Source organism: Trifolium pratense, linkage group LG3 (assembly GCF_020283565.1).
Source record: "Trifolium pratense cultivar HEN17-A07 linkage group LG3, ARS_RC_1.1, whole genome shotgun sequence".
Taxonomy (NCBI): Eukaryota; Viridiplantae; Streptophyta; class Magnoliopsida; order Fabales; family Fabaceae; genus Trifolium; species Trifolium pratense.
Window position 1 is genome coordinate 40,576,404 of NC_060061.1, and position 17,488 is coordinate 40,593,891.

The 17,488-nt window shown below is 33.3% G+C and overlaps 1 protein-coding gene across 1 annotated transcript; it reads left to right on the forward strand.

Annotated features, from left to right (window-relative positions):
* Positions 1 to 13,682: 13,682 nt before the first annotated feature.
* On the forward strand, positions 13,683 to 16,163 carry LOC123919051 (spermidine coumaroyl-CoA acyltransferase-like). Its single transcript, XM_045971272.1, has 2 exons — positions 13,683 to 14,187; positions 14,815 to 16,163. Exons 1-2 carry the CDS (start codon positions 13,938 to 13,940, stop codon positions 15,966 to 15,968), a joined length of 1,404 nt encoding a protein of 467 aa, XP_045827228.1. The 5' UTR covers positions 13,683 to 13,937; the 3' UTR covers positions 15,969 to 16,163.
* Positions 16,164 to 17,488: the final 1,325 nt, after the last annotated feature.

Below are 17,488 nucleotides of genomic sequence, written 5' to 3' on the forward strand. Positions count from 1 at the left end.
ACAATTAAATTATGTATAATTTTCAGAATTTAATTGTTATGTTTAGCATGAGTAGCTAAATCTCTATTGATTAGAATTAGTAGATGATCTTCCTTGAATTGATTTGAACCATGTAAATTGTTGAGGATCCTTGGGACCTTTTTAATATTATTGTTATTCAGTTATTTCTGTGTGTAATGCTTTTTATGAATTGACGAATTTATGAATTGAATTTAGGAATCGAATGATTACTAACCATAACTTTTGAAACCTGAATCTGAAATAATTGTTTGGTCAATAGTCGTTTTAGAAATATCGGATTATTGAACTATGATAAATAGAATTAACGTGCGTAAATCTTTCTATGAATTTGAATTGACCTAAGACATTAGGGAATTATTTTTATGGAAAAGGGTTCTTAGTCATTAACACCGGTCTGAACTATTTAGTTAATTCATCGTGACAATAAGAGTGAAAAGGTAGCTTAGGACCGCATTTACCAAATCATGAAGAGGAAGTGAATCGAAAATTCTAATCGTCTCTTTAATCGTTTGCAATCATCACTTTTAATTTTAATTGTTTTATAAACCAACTTTGCTTAGCAAATCCCCCTGCATTTACATTCCTAAATACGATACAGTTGTCTCATCGAGATTGAAACAATCCCTGCGGATACGAATTTAATTTATTACTTAACGATAAATTAGTACACTTGCTAATTTTGTCATCATAATGCAGCAACAAGGAAACAATTGGTGTAGTACCTATTAAGTACCCATGGTACTTATTAGGTACTACCCAAATTGCAAAATGTAGTAAGAAAGAAAAGTCACAAGACCAGAAGTTCTTTTCCTCTTAGACCATCTCCAATGGTGTAGTACCTATTAAGTACCCATGGTACTTATTAGGTACTACCATTAAAGCATAACACATTTTAGTATCAAATAAGTATCACTTCTCAAATAAGCACTTTCTCTCTCACATAGTACCTAATAGAATTTGTGGGACCCGTTTATAAAGATGTAGAGTTATTGATGAGATGTGGAGTTATTTGTGGGATCAGTTTAGAAATTTTTTTAAGAGGTGCTGGGCTGGATAGATTGAGTGTCTATTAAGTACTATTATTAAAAAATTATAAATGAGTGATGTGTATACGCGAGATCCATTCAGATACTCAAAATTGTACTTCTCCATTGTGAATGCATGTTTAACCTCTTATCTCTTCAAGGGGCAAATTCCAAAATCTCATTTCTTTCTCTCTCACGATGAGGAACAACAATAACTCATATTGAAAAACACAACACCCTTCCTTTCCTTCTTCTTCAAGTTCTGGACTCACATTATTTTCCAAACATTTAACTATTTTTTCTTCCTCTTCCACAACAAAATGGTTGCCATATCTCTCTTTTTTCTTCCGTTTTTTTTTATAGTTAAAATCAATATATATCAGATAAATGCAAGCTTCCATCTTCATAGTTCAGAACAAGAGATTAAGGAACAAACTTGTAAGAACATAAAGTGGAGAAATCAATGCTAACAGTATTGCCAACGCCAAGTGGTTGGAAACACATAAAAATCAATTTTTTTATAAGACAAAAACAAATTAAGAAAAGGGATTAATTTGGGATAATTGAAGTGAGAAATTGATTAAGGGATGTGAAAAACCTGTGTTGGAACAAATTGAGGAAATAATGTTCAATCTGAACCTTCATTTTATTTAATTAAAATCAATGGACACAATTAAAACCACACTAAGTCTATATTTTTGCATTTAATCTTTTCCTCCTTTTGTTTCATACTTCTGCTGATGCGCTTTTTTATTCCATGATACGGCGGCGGCGGTGGGAAAACCGGCAGAGAGGCCGCCGCACATAGCAACGCGATATTGAAATCCAAAGAGCTCGCCGTACATAGCAGCAACGACGACGGAAACGATGAACTGTAACCACGATGACAGTAATAACGACGACGGCAGTAACGACAGCAGCGACAACGACCTTTCCAGCCGGTGAAGTGGCCGGATCTTTGTAAGAACATGCCGATAACGCCGCTTTTGCTACTGACAGTGACAACGAGAAAGAATATGAACCGCTACAATGGAAGGGATCGTGTCACTTTTTTCTTGTTTAATTGAAACCCCAATTTTTACAATTTTATTATCTCTGTTTATGAGCGGAGAAGAGAAGATGAGTTCGCCGGTAGTGTGGGTGGAGAAGAGAAGAGGATCGTTTTTCCTCAGAGAAAGAGAAAGAGAAAGACGAAGAGAAAGAGAAAAGTGAAAATATGAGTTCAGGGGCATAAACGTAATCTTGCATTGTTACTTAAAATAATCAGATATTAAATTGAGGTGGGACCGCAGTAAAAAGGGCTGGGTGCACCGTAAACCCCCATTTTTGGGGGTGCATAATAGATGCTGCCATAATAATAATAATAATAATAATAATAATAATAATAATAACAACTTAAAAAAGATAATTATCATAAATTCTATTTTTTTTTATGAAAATAAATTCTTTTTTTTAACCACTTATATTGTTTTTTTCCATAAAAAAAAAAGACACTTCTTATTTTAATAACTTTATCAAAATTGTGTTTGGCCCTGATTCTCCTTAAAAAAAGTAGAGAAGTAAAAAATAAGGAGGGTCAAACGAACACTTAATCGATTAAGCAATTTAAGCAATTAAAACTCAAAACCCGCAGAGGGTGCAAGCAGAGAATGGGGGTTAACATATAGCAAAACAGAAGGACCAGGCCCAACTGCCCAAGCCCAGTCTCCTTCACGTCCAAACAAAAAAACAGATTCAGAGTGGTGAAGCTCTATGATGTGTGGTGCAGCGCTCAGATCCCGACCTTCAGATCTATCGGATGGTTATGATTTAAAAGAGTAATTTTAGAAATTTGCAATTTTTGTAAATTAAAAGAGTAATTTAGAAAACTTATATCTAAATAAGTATTGAAATGATATGTTAAATTATCATTCATGTGGACCAATTAAAATTATACACCTCAGCGGTGTACCGGTACACGTCCACATAATACGTGTACCGGAGTGTTCACCCAAAAAATTATTGTAGTTGAAAATTTTATAAATGTACAATTTAAATATTTATAGTTTAGATTAGATTTAAAGTAGGATCAATATCCTTAAATATAACATGCATATTTGCTTCATTTGTTGGTAACAAGATGTTTTTTTTTTTAAGGATGTTGGTAACAAGATGTAATGAGTGCTATACATTTAATTTAGCTTTTTTTTTTAATGGATGATAATTAATTTATAATTAGCTTGGTTTTGGGCATGACTTCATAATTAGCATTTTATAATTATAATTTTTTATCGTAAAAAGCTTGAATTTGGCTGCGAAATTGTTAGGAATATGTAGCTAGAGATTTATTGCGAAATCGTTGCGACAATATCCCCGCGATTTTGTTACGAAACACAAACTTTTGAACATTATTTAACTAGGTATTAGTTGGGAACTAGCTAGGATTTTCTTTATATTAGTTGCAGATTACCTAGGAAATTTTTTTATAGATGATTTGCCGCCCATTCCATGCTATGACCTATATGACAGCTAATTCACAACAGATTTGTAGCTAACACTGTTTTACTAGATATTAGCTACGAAATAGCTACAAACGTAGTTGTAGCTAATCTCGTATTTTCTCGTAGTGTATGAAAGTGAAAAGATAAAAAAAGACATATGGGATCACCTCAAAAGAGAATACTAGGAAATTGAAATAACCATGCATATGAAAAAAAAAAAAAAAATACTCAATTTAATTAAGGAGTTTGAGGTTACTAGGGCCCTTCTCCAAAAAATTGGAGGGTTAATTAACATAAAAAAAATAAAAAAAATCTCAATTTAATTAGCGAGTTTGAGGTGCTAAAATTGATGTGCCAAAAACAATCAAGGAATAAGATATAAGTTGCACGGAAAGAAATTCTATGCAAGAATTGTGAAAAACAAATCTCATTTTTGTTCTAATTTTATGTCTTATTCCAAAATTAATTTTGGACTAGCACAAGAAATATGTCTCCCTAATTAATGCACTAGCATTGGAATGAATGATTTGATTTTTTTGTTTAGGTAAATTCAGAGCATCATAAGACATCATAGTGACTAGTAGACATCAGAGGGACATTTAGTAACACTAATCCTATGTCTCTTTGCTCATAAATTTTCTTTGAAGTAGTAGTGCTAGTTAAAAAAAAATTTATCTTCTTTTTGTGATGAAAAATGCTATAGTTCTTGATTTACATTTTTTTTTTACAAAAAGAAACTTATATCATTTTATAATTCAAAATAGAGGTAATACAACGAGGTAATGTCTCGAAACAATAGCGACTAGTCCAAGAAAAGGCTACTCTAGCAAGCGTGTGGTTAACCATTTTCACTTATCGCTTTATAAACTTAATCACAAAGTTTGGATTAAGAAGCAAAACATTTTTAATATTACAAATAATTAAACTAAGTTCTTGATTTACTTTATTCTCCCAAAAGTTGAAATATTTATGAATCGATGATAGACACATCTTTTCAATTGGTTGAACACTTTTCTTTTGGTACAAAATTTTCTTCTTTCCTTAATGGCATGACTTTAATCTTGTTAGGGAATGACCCGACTTTAAGCTTTATAAAAGACTTCACAACAATATTACTATTGTGTAGTTGATTAAATGTCACATCCCTGATTGTTACATGCAAAACCATAACAAAAACATGTCTCCCTCCCTAAGGCTGTGTTTGGTTTGAGAGAGGTTCGAAAGAGAGAGTTAGAGAAGAGAGAGTATGAGTATTGGGCCTAACCTTACAAAACCGGCTTGTAAGGTGAGGATTGTCTCTAGTATATAAATATTTAGTCAGGCCATCTCTCAACCGATGTGAGACTCTTAACACACCCCTCACGCCCAGCACTATTGGGCTTGGTGCGTGGATATAAACGGTGGGTGGCCCGATAACGAAAACCTGATAACAGGTGGCCCAGCGGATCGTGGAGAGGCTCTGATACCATCTTAGAAATGAGTATTGGGCCTAACTCAACCTTATAAAACCGGCTTGTAAGGTGAGGATTGTCTCTAGTATATAAACACTTAGTCAGGCCATCTCTCAACCGATGTAGGACTCTTAATAGAGAGTAAGAAGAGAAATGCACTATTCACCCTGTTTGGTTTGCAGAGAAATAGAGTAGAGAGATCTGAAATATATGGGTTCCACCCACTTTATATCTCTTCGATGGACTGGCTAGAAAGAGAGAAGAAACGGTTTGCTCTATTTTATTTCCAGAACTACCCTTTAGTTTTCAACATTACTTCTCACTTTCAAAATTTGTTATCAAAATTTTTATGCAAAATGAACTCCCCCTACCATATGGCATGAAGTGGAAACCATAACTATTTTGTTGTAGATCAATGGAAAATCAGTATTTCGATTACTTTTAATGAAATTTATGGTATAAAATTATAATAGTTTTGTTGTTAGATAAATGAAATTGATTACAATTATGTTGTGACTCCTAATTAATTGAAAATCATGAAGCATGTTGATGAGTTCGAATAAGATGAAGTGTTAAATATTATTTGCTTACACTTATGTATTATGTTTATGATTTCTAACTCTCTATTTTGTGTTATAAGTTGGATCTTTGGGGGCCCAGATTTACAGGATATACGTCTATCATTGTTTGAATATTTGGTGCAGCTCCACTCTGATTGTGACACGGGGAAAAAAGGGATTTTATAATGTATATAGAGTCTCATAGTCTTGGTCATTTTGTATAATTAATAATGCAATATTTGATTCAAAAATTCGTATAAACAAACAGTTTTACTATATTTAATTGAAATAGTATTATTTTTATGAAGAATGTAATACTTAAACCGATACTTTATAAATTAAATTGTGATTCTTCCGTTGCGTATTTTATACAAAGATTTTAATAAGGGTAGATATATAATGGGTTTCGGTGTTACATACTAGTTATATTTGTTTTTTCTTTTTGTAATGAAAAATGCTATAGATGAACAAAAAAAATGCTATAGTATATGAAATATAAATGTTTGTTTTAGTTCTTATTTACTTTATTCTCCCAAAAATTGAAATATTTATGAATAGATGATAGACACATCTTTTCAATTGGTTGAACACTATTTTCTTTTGGTGCAAAATTTTCTATTTCCTTAATGGCATGACTTGAAGCTTGTCATAGAGTCTTAGAATTGAGTTTTGAGCCTAACTCATCTTTACAAGTCGGTTTTGTAAGGATGAGTTAGACCCAATACTCATTTCAAAGATGGTATCAGAGCCTCTCCACAATCCGTTGGGCCACCTGTTATCGGGTTTCCACTATCGGGCCACCCACCGTTTATATTCACACATCAAGCCCAATAATGTTGGGCGTGAGGGGGTGTGTTATGAAGTCTCACATCGGTTGAGAGATGACCTGACTAAGTGTTTATAAACTAGAGGCAATCCTCACCTTACAAACCGATTTTATAAATATGAGTTAAGTCCAATACTCAATTCAAATATAGAGAATGACGTGACTTAAGCTTATAAAAGACTTCACAACAATATTATTAATACTATTATGTAGTTGGTTAAATGTCACACCCTGATTATTAGGTAAAAGTAAAACTGTTGTTACATGCAAAACCATAACTAAAATTAATATATCTCCCTCTAAGGGTATGTTTGGCTTTGAGAAGAAAATGAGAAGAGAGATAGGTGAGAGAGAATATGAGAAGAGAGAAAGAGATGAGAAGTAAAGTAGATTTGATATATTGATTGGTTTAAGAGAAAAAAGAGAGAAATTGAAGAGGGAGAAGTGTAGATTATTTTTAAAATTACCAATATATACCCCTAATTAAAAAACTTTCAATAAAAATTTATTTAATTTTTAATGTCATTCATCTATTAAATAACTTCCGTTAATTTAATAAATCATGTTAGTTTTTTAACATTTTTCAACTTAAATTAATAAAATTATATATAATCAAACTAATTAATTTATGTTCCAATTTAAACAAAAAGAACGCTATCTTTTAAAAATAAAAGCAAAACAAAGAAAAAAAATTGTAAAGGGATAAATATATAGAAATAAAGTGAAGGGATATAAAGTGAATATATAATTACCTGCATCTTCCACCTCTCTCGCTACTCTTCTAAAGCGCATCTCCACATTTAGTCCGTGTTTGTTTCAAGAGAAATAAGGAAGAGAGAAAGAGGGAAGAGAGAAAAAGAGAAGAAATGACATATTTCTCTTGTTTGGAATGAAGTGAAATAGAGAAGAGAGATTAAAAAATTGTGGGACCCATTACTTTTTCTTTTCTCTACTAGATAGTGAAGAAACACATGAGACAAGTTTCTTAATTTTGTTGTTCCATTATTACCCCTAACAGAGAAGTATTGGAGTAAAGGCAACTTTTTAGTATAGAAGGATGTTATAATTTTCCTATTGAAGCGCAGCTTGAAAATTAGAGTAAAGGCAAAAAAAAAAATTAGAGTCTTATCTGTTTTCTATCAAGTGGTGTCAATACAGGTAGTGCATGCATAGATTGGTATCACCAGAATTCAGACCAGATCCTGAGATAGAAAGAACTTTCAGAAGTAGAAGAATAAATCTAAAGGAAAACTCTGGAATTGGTGTTAACTTAGCTGAAAAAGAATATAGTTCAGAAGAAGATATGGCTGATCAAGCAGAACCTGAAGCTGTCTTGGCAGAGCCTGACATAATAGGCATTGCCAATGATAAGGGGAGAAGTATCAGAGATTATGATGTATTTAATCCTAATGCAATGAACACTGGGATTGTGAGGCCAGAGATAATTGCTGCTCAGTTTGAGTTTAAGCCTATGATGTTCCAAATGCTTCAAACTATTGGGCAATTTTATGGCGCTGCAACTGAAGATCCGCACTTGCACCTTAAGCAATTTCTGGAGGTGGCAAGCAATTTCAAGATTCAGATTGTTTCCCTACTCACTGAGGGACATATCTAAAAGTTGGCTAAACTCTCTAGAGGCCAATTCCATTGCTACTTGGAATGCTTTAGCTGAGGAGTTTCTAGCCAAGTATTTTCCTACTGTCAAGAATGCTAAGATGAGAAATGATATTACCTCATTCAGACAAGGAGATGATGAGACATTGTTTCACGTCTAGGAGAAGTATAAAGAGATGTTGAGACAATGTCCAATCATGGGATTCCTGTGTGTATTCAACTTAAAACATTCTATGATGGGCTAGTTCCTAGTTCAAGAAACATCTTGGATGCATCATATGGAGGAGCCCTCCTTTCCAAGTCTTACAATGAAGGATTCAAGCTAATTGAGAGTATCACGACCAATACATAACAGTGGCCAACAGCTAGAGCAAATTCTGCTCCTACTAAGAAGATTGTTGGTGTACATGAAGTGAGAGAAACTACAGCCCTTTCTGCTCAGATTGCTCAGCTCGGCAACATGATGAAGACGTTTATGACAACTCCTGTCAAGACACTTGAGCCAGAGCCAATCAAAGTTGTTACAGATTCAGCAGAAGTGGCACGTGTTTACTGCGGTGGTGGTTACTTATTTGAAGATTGCCTTGGAAATCCTGTCTCAATTAACTATGTGGCTAATTACAGCAAGAACAATAATCCCTACAGTGCCACATAAAACCCTGGTTGAAGAAATCATCCAAATTTCTCTTGGATTGCTCCATAAAATCAACAAAAAACACCTGTCGTACCTCCTGGCTTCTCTGCACAAAGCAATAGTCAACTGGAGACAATTATGAAGAATGTTATGCAAGAAAGTCAGAAGTTTACTATGGATTCTAAGAATTAGATATTGGCACAAGGTGTTAGTATCAAGAATTTGGAGAACCAGATTGGACAAATAGCTACTGCACTTAGTTCAAGGACAACCAGAGCATTGCCAAGCAGTACTGAAACCCCTGCATCCACCTCAAACGACAAAGGAAAAAAGATATGCAAAGTCATCTTTGAATTGAGCAGTGGAAGGGAGTATGAAAGACCAAATGTAGGCGATATAGTGATTGATAATACTCTTAAAGGCACAACTGAAGAACATACTGTCTCAGAGCCAAGCCAATCATTATCACCTACCACTGAAGAAAGTCCTGAAGCTGTTCAGAAGCCTAAGTCTGACAAAACTTCCATTGACACTGAGGTTCTTAAACCCAGTAGTCAAGGTGTGATGAAGCAATTTGATAACTTCATTGAAATGATGAAGTAGTTGCACATCAACATTCCTCTAATTTAAGTCATTCAACAGATGCCTAACTATTCCAAGTTTATGTAAGATGTGTTAACTAAAAGAATGAGGATTGGTGAATTTGAAATTGTTGCACTCACTCAAGAGTGTAGTCAAATGATGCAAGGAAAAATTCCACAAAAAATGAAAGATCCTGGATCTTTAACTATCCCTTGTACCATTGGAGATGTCTATATTGGTAAATCCCTATGTGTTCTTGGAGCTAGAATCAACCTGATGCCATTATCTGTGTTCAAAAATCTTGGTATAGGAGCTGCTAGGCAAACAACTATCACACTTCAACTAGCTGACCGCAACATTTGTTACCCTCGAGGTAAAATTGAAGATGTGTGTTAGTAACGGTTGACAAGTTGGTCTTCCCTGCAGATTTTATAGCTATGGACTTTACTGCTGATGAAATTACCCCAATTCTTTTGGGAAGACCATTTCTTGCCACAGGAAGAACTCTAATAGATGTTGAAAAAAGGAGAACTGACAATGAGATTAAATACTCAAGAAGTCACTTTTAATGTGTTGAAGGCAATGAAGTACCCTAAAGTTTATGTCTAAGTCCTTTAAGAAAGAGTTGTGTGTCAATACCCTACCATATTATTTCTCTAAATTCATTCAATGCTAGATGTCTCATAACAATGAACTTGTGTTTAAATCTAAGGTGATCAAGCTAAGATAAAAACATATAGAATTAACTCAAGAGAAATAAAGTAGCATAAACAAACACATATCACATCACTTGAATAACATCAAAATCAACTTCACATATTTCCAACTATAGAGAGTTTAGCTCATATTGAGCTGAGTAAACAATACAACCATAGAAAGAGATTTACAAATCATAGTGAAAAATAAATCTCCAGACGACGGTGGCGAGGCACCGATTATCAGATCTCAGAGTTGTGTCTGCTCTTCACTGGAACGGCTGCGCTTGACAGTAAGGATGATAGATCAATGACGAGCTTTCAAAGATACCAAAATTAGGTCTCGAGGCCCCCTTATATAAGCATCAACATTGGGATTTGGGCCTTTAATGAGTGGAGAAAGTTCAGCCCACTAACCAAAGAATATTTCCCAAAGTAGTCAATACAAAGAAATTATTGTACTACACTAGAAAATAGTCAGTCGGTCTTTCATCTACTATGCAGCTACGCGTTCAACCATTCAACTCCGATGTGACCAAGTTTGACTCACGCTTTGACTCCAGTCATCAATTTGTATGGACTCAGGATGTGTCGACTCTGATTATCATTAATTAGCTATGAGGCTTTCTTTAACTTCACTCAGTGGTCTGTCTTGACTCCTTTTGTCAATAGAATTGCTCTCTTTTCATAGAGGATTACATAAAAGCCTAAGTACATCACTAGACTCGAAAACATAATAAAATGACTCTAAAGCAACTGTAAATCACCGTCTGGTCAGATAATAATCAAAGTAATAGGGACAACTAAAATCACATAAAGTGGGTTATCAGGTACTCCCAATATTTACCGCCTCTTTGACATACAATATGTACATACCCCTTTCCACCATTCGCCCCATTATCAGACTTTGCAATCATAGTAACGAAACCTAACTCACGTGCTAAATCTCTAACCCACTTAAGCATTTGCGCGCGATTATCAAACTTCATTGCCGTTGTAAATTGGATGCGAAAATCAATTGTAGGAGGAGGAGGAGGAAGAGGCACAACGTTGTGTGGTTCGTCGGGCTGCTTTGCATCAACATTACCATGTTCTTCAACAATAGGTTTCTTTCCTAACTTGATTTCTACTTTGCGTGTATTTGAATCATCCATCACACTCCCTGAAATAAAATGGAAATAACAGAGCAGTAAATTTCAGTCCCTGACATGTTCGCTACCTAGGGCGCGAACGCTTACATGCATGCTCGCTAACTAGGGAGCGAACTCAACCAGGAAAATATGTTTGATGGATGTAAACGAAATGCTTTGCAAAACGAAAGAGAAAGGTTTTAGAGTAACATTACCTTTGTATTCAACTCATTGGGATGTTCGTGGAGCTCTTTGATGGTTGGATTGTGACCTTCTCTTTGATGAAAATCGCCGGTTAGTAAGGGTTTGGAGAGGGAAAAATAAGGTGATGAAAGTGTGTACTGTTTGTATCTAAAGATCCATGCATATATATATATATATATATGGAAACCGTTCACTTTCTAGAAAGCGAACTGTCATATGTTCGCTGTGTAAAATGCAAACGTTGTTTTTCAAAAAAAATTATAGGGGGTGAAACCACCTCCAAACGGTCACTTATTTTCACACTCGCTTTCCAAGAGGCACACCATCACTCGCGTTGTAGATAGCGAGGAGGGTCTTATGATAATTTCAGGGAGCAGCTGAGTGAATCTAGGGGGTGCGAAAAGTACGAATCTACACTAAATACATAGTTATGTGGGAACAAAATCCATGGATCATCCATGTCCTTACATTTACACTTGCAGGCCACACACTTCGCTTTTAAGAGATATGCACACATATATGGTGGATAATCGGAATCCATTTCACATTTAATATTTACTGTGATGAAAGAAAAAAAATAATTAAAGAATCAAATATTCTACTAATATGGGATAAAATATGAAGTAAAGAAGGAAATTATAAAAGGATGATAAAAAAAATCTTACCGGCAATATTCCCTGCAACAAGAAATAGAAAAAGAAATATAATTTTTACATAAACAAACTTGACCATTTTAGTCATGTTTTTCCTTTTAAATGTAACAAATGGTTTATCACTTTATAATTTATAGAGTTTATTCTCTCCTTACATTAATTAAATATTTTAGAGTTTATGGATTTTTTAAAAAAAATCTTTCAAATATCTAAAAAAATCTTTTAAATATTTTTTTTAAAAAAATCCATAAGCTCTATCAAGTATTTTATAGCGGCCTTTTTTTGTAGGTAAATTAAGAGCATTATAAAACATCAATTGAGTTTATGGTTGGATCAAATACGGTGCATTAGTTGTGATTGTTTCATGTGACCTGTAGGTTATAGTCTATCAAGAATGGGTACTACATTTGAGGAAGATTACCGGTACTGGATACATATCGTATGTACTATGTACACGTATGGTACGCATCGAAATCGTATCAATTTTTTTTATTTTTTTCATACAGGGTATGCGTAGGGTACACTATGGGTACACATGAGGTACGCCAAACACAAAAGTTGCGATTTTTTTTCAGGTTTTTTTATCGAAAAAAGAGTAAGATATATAAGAAAGGAGCAACAAAAATGTAGGATATTGGTGGAGATGAACAAAATCTATTTAATGGAGTCGGTATTCTTAAAGTTGTTAATGTTTTTCTCGATACACTTAAACTAACGGCCGCTCTTTTTGAGCAAATTGCTTTTTTGTTTTGATGTTTTATTATCATTTTAACAATTTGAATTATTTTTAAGGCAAATGCTAAATAGTGCCCCCGGGGCACTCTTTAAGCCCTTAAATAGTAAGTTTTTTATAGAATTTTTATGGAAATGCGTAAAGTCAACGCATTGAAAATTAAAGTATTTAATTTTTTGAATAAAAAGTTTCTTTTAATGGAATGCTTAAAGAGTGCCCTCGGGGCACTCGTTAGCAAGACCCTTATTTTAAATATGATTTTTTTTTATGTTTAATTATTTGGTTTAACAATGTAATTTTATTTATATAATTATATTAAAAAAAATTATACAAACTATACGAAATCTTAGTTTTTCTAAAAATGGCGTATTCCATACCGGTACTCGTACTAGGTACCGTACCCGTACCTAGACAATGTAAGTTATAGCATTAGTTATGGACTTATTGTGCATTAGTTGTGGTTGGATTTTTTTCCGCACAAAATTTAAAAATTTCTTTTTTTTTTTTGTACCAAAAAAAAATTAAAAAAAATCTAATAGTGTTAGATACGAGTGCCTTGTAAGCAAAATTTAATATTTTATCTTATTTTTATATTAATTTATTTTAAATTAATTTTAAATTAATTTTTTTTATAAATATCAATATCAAACTAAACTCGAATTACCGAAAATTTACCATAGAATAATTGATGAGTCCAACTCTTATGAAAAAAAATGTCAACAAATTAAAAAATTAACAAGCCACTAGGTTTGGTCTAATGGTGAGGAGTTTGAGTAGTATATATTATAAATTCTGAGTTCAATTTCCAGCTCATTATAAACAAAAAAAATTAAAAAATCAACGCAATTTATTGAGTATGGAGTTTATTTTCAAACTTATTAGACTCTTATGTAAAGGACCACACATAAAGAAAATTTGTCACAAGCAAATTGCCATGTTCAAGGTTTCACACCATTCATTAAATGCAAAAAGTGAAAATACCATATACCTATGAATTATGGTGCAGATGTTGCAGAAAAATAGTGTATACTCCCTCAATCCTAAAATATAAGGGAAAATTCGTTAAAGAAAGTTGATGTATTTGGTTAAAAATTTGAACTAAATACATCAATTTTGTTTGAGCAATTTTCCCCTTATATTTTGAGACGAAGGGAGTATTTCATATTTCACATTTACAGCAAACTATAATTTTAAATTCACATTATCTCATATATCTATATAAATTGAACCCTTGCATAAAGAACAATGCATCCAAAGAAAAAGAAAAATATAGCAGAGTATACTATATATTGAATTCATATTTCCCAGATTTCTCATATTTCTTTTTCTATGGCTTATGAGAAAGTTACCCTAAACCTTAAAATGAAAGATGTTGAGCTTGTAAAACCATCAAAGTTCACTCCTCCTTGTATTCTTTCTCTTTCTACACTTGATAATAGAGGCATCTATAATAACCATTGTCAAACTGTTCATGTATATCGATCATCAGCAACTCGTGATTCTGATTCGAGTTTCGACCTTTGTCATGTATTCAAAGAAGCACTCTCAAAGGCTTTGTTCTATTATTATCCTCTTGCAGGTATTTATAATTTACTAGTGTTTTTTTTTACATAGACGAAAGAACCGAAAACTAATTTGCTAGTTTCGTTCCCCCTTTAGATACAAATTTAGTTGTTAAAAACTATTTATAACACTCGTGCGATGCATGGGAGACATATAGCTTTGACATTTGAGAGTATCGGGTGCGTATCGGTATCGAACACGTATCAGACATGATTCTTCGTCATTTTTAAAGTATCGATGCTTCATAGTTTGAGACATATAGTTTTGCATGCTTCTTCGGTTATAAATAAATTTCAAAGTCACTCACATTTAGAGAAGGAAAGTGTTGTGCTGTTAAAACGATCAACATTGATTTATCTACTAATAACTTCACTTGGTGGAATCGCTTGTCTAGCTATATTTGGAATTATTTCAATCACAATAAACATGTTTACCTTTATATAGATTTTTTAATCTCTGTGCTTTTTTCCCTTCATCAAGGTTTTCGCCCATTGAAAAAATCTGAAACAAACACAAGTAAAATAAAAAAGTGATTTTTTTTTAAAAATAAAATAGATTTTTTTAAAAAAAAAAACTGAAACAAACGGGCCCAAAGTATTCTATAGGTAACAACTTATTATAATTCAACTTTTACATCTTGCAGGTAAACTAGTGAAACATGCCGATGATGGAATACTTAGAGTCAATTGCAACCCTAATGCTGAAAACTATGGTGTTCCATTCTTGGAAGCAATTGCTAATTGCACCCTTTCTTCTATTAATTACTTGGACAATACTAACACAGAAATTGCAAAGCATTTGTTGCTTATTCCTCAAGATTTAAGTTATCCTTTGGTATTCAAGGTGACAAAATTTCTTTGTGGGGGTTTCACAATCGGAATGGGGGTGTTGCACGCCGTTTGCGATGGATTTGGTGCATCTCAATTCTTCAACACAATTGTTGAACTTGCAAGGGGAAGAATTGAGCCCTCGGTGATACCGGTATGGGAAAGAGAGAGACTAGTTGGATCAATAACTAAACAACCATTTCCATTATTCCCCATGCGCAAAGAATCTATTGCATTTTCGCCGTTTTTGAATCAAACCAATAGTACAAATATTAAGCAATATTGTTTTAAAGTCGAGGGTGAAATGATAACAAAGCTTAAGTTGAGTTTGATGAAGGAAAGTGAAAATGAAAATATAAGGTTCACAACTTTTGAATCACTTGCAGCTTATATTTGGAGATCAAGAGCAAGAGCCTTAAAACTTAACAACAATGGCGATACAATGTTGACTGTGTTAGTTGGTATGCGACGCAACTTGAAGGATTTCGATCCAATACCAAAAGGGTTTTATGGTAATTCGGTTATGGAAGCAAACATTGTGTTAAAAGTGAGTGATCTCAATGAAATGTCACTCTATGAAATTGTTAAGCTGATCAAAGAAGCTAAAAATGTTGCTTCAACGGCTGATTATGTCAAAAATACAATCGACTCTTTGGAGACGAATTTTAAGGATCCTGTTAACATGGAAAAAAGTACTGGTGCGGTAACGGTTTTGACAGAGTGGAAGCATTTGGGTTTTATGGGTGAAAATGTAGATTTTGGAGGGAACGAAATAGTAAATTTAGTACCAGCACCATGCAAAATGTTTGCATCTATTGAAATAAGTGTTTTGTCATCTTCTAATAAATTTGATGATGTTGTTCCATCAATGAAAGGAGGAGTTAATCTTTTTACATCACTACCTGTTGCTGCTATGCCTAAGTTCAAGGAAGAAATTGAAGCTTTAAGAACTCTTAGTGTTGAAATTTGATTTGTATTATCCATTTGAAATTGCCTTATTGTTTTAATTACTATATTAATATTACATAATAAATCTTTCAAGAACAATAATTTTAGGGAGGTTATTTCCTAATTTAAGTTATATTTGGCTCTATTTATAGAGCAGTGAAATGTTTGTAATGGTGTGTTTTGATGAAATAAACATCGTTCTTTGTCTTGTATGTAATACATCATCTTCATATTATTTTTCTTTCATATTACTTTCGTACAAATAGACCAGCGACCATAATTTTTGCTATTAATTTAAAATGATCTCAAAATCGGACACTAAAAATAAAAATAAAAAAAGACACATGGTATGGGATCACCTCGAAAGAGAATACTAAGAAATTGAAACAACCATGCATATGCAAAAATAAAATACTCAATTTAATTCAGGAATTTGAGGTTACTAGGGTCCTTCTCCAAAAAATTAGAGAGTTAATTAAAAAAATAATAATAACTCAATTTAATTTGGGAGTTTGAGGTACTAATAGAGGAGCAAGATACTTTTTAGTGCAAGCCACCATTATAATTTTATCACACTAAAAAAATAAAGAACTACATAGGTTAAGATGATCACAAGTGGGAAGAAGTATGATGCAATTATAATGGGTATGGGTATGAAAATTGCTCTTTAAGCCTTATGTGTTGCTCCCGGCCCTCCTAAATTGACAAAATTACCCTTTGGAGCACTTTGGATTGCAGGGATCGAAATTGTAACAATTTGGAACATAGGATCCGAATGAATCTTTCAAAGCATCAACCATAGCCACTATTACCTCCATAGTGGGTATCGGTATAGCGTAAACATTTTTGAGTTAAGTGGACGGGATATTTTGGTAATTTCGTAGATCGGGCCTAGAAATTAATAGGGTGGCAAAAGTAATTCATGTATTAGTAAAAGAATTGATTCGCATGCAATGTATTATTTTTTAAACATTGAAAATCAAACCAAACTAGTTTGATCTTTTTCGGTTTGGTTCGATTTTTGGTCCCAACCAAACAAGATTAGTTAATCTTTTGTTTGGTTTGGTTTATCGGTATGATGACTTTGGTCTGAACCACTTACGCACCCATAGATGTAGGAGCCAAATTAGGCATGCCAATGGGACGGGTTCGGGGCAAATTTTGCCTTTCCCAAATCCATAGAGTTCGGGTTTCACCAAATCCGTCCCAATTCTCAATGGGTATGAAAAGTAGAACCCCAATCTCATACCTAACGGGGTTCGGATATCTCCATGGGTTTCAGGTATCCCCATTCTGCCTCGCTTCCGTATGAACTTGGTTAAATTTTGGTAATTTTTTATTAAAAAAGGGGTAAAAGTTGAAAATTATTTTTTTGCGACAGTATAATTTTTTTAAATAAAGAATATAAATAGAAAAACTTTATTTAATACTCAACTTAAAAATAAACCCAAACATATCAATATAATTTAAGATTTTGTTTAAGCATTTATAATTTAAGAGAGTAAAATATAATTATATATAAACGGGGCGAGTTCGGGAACG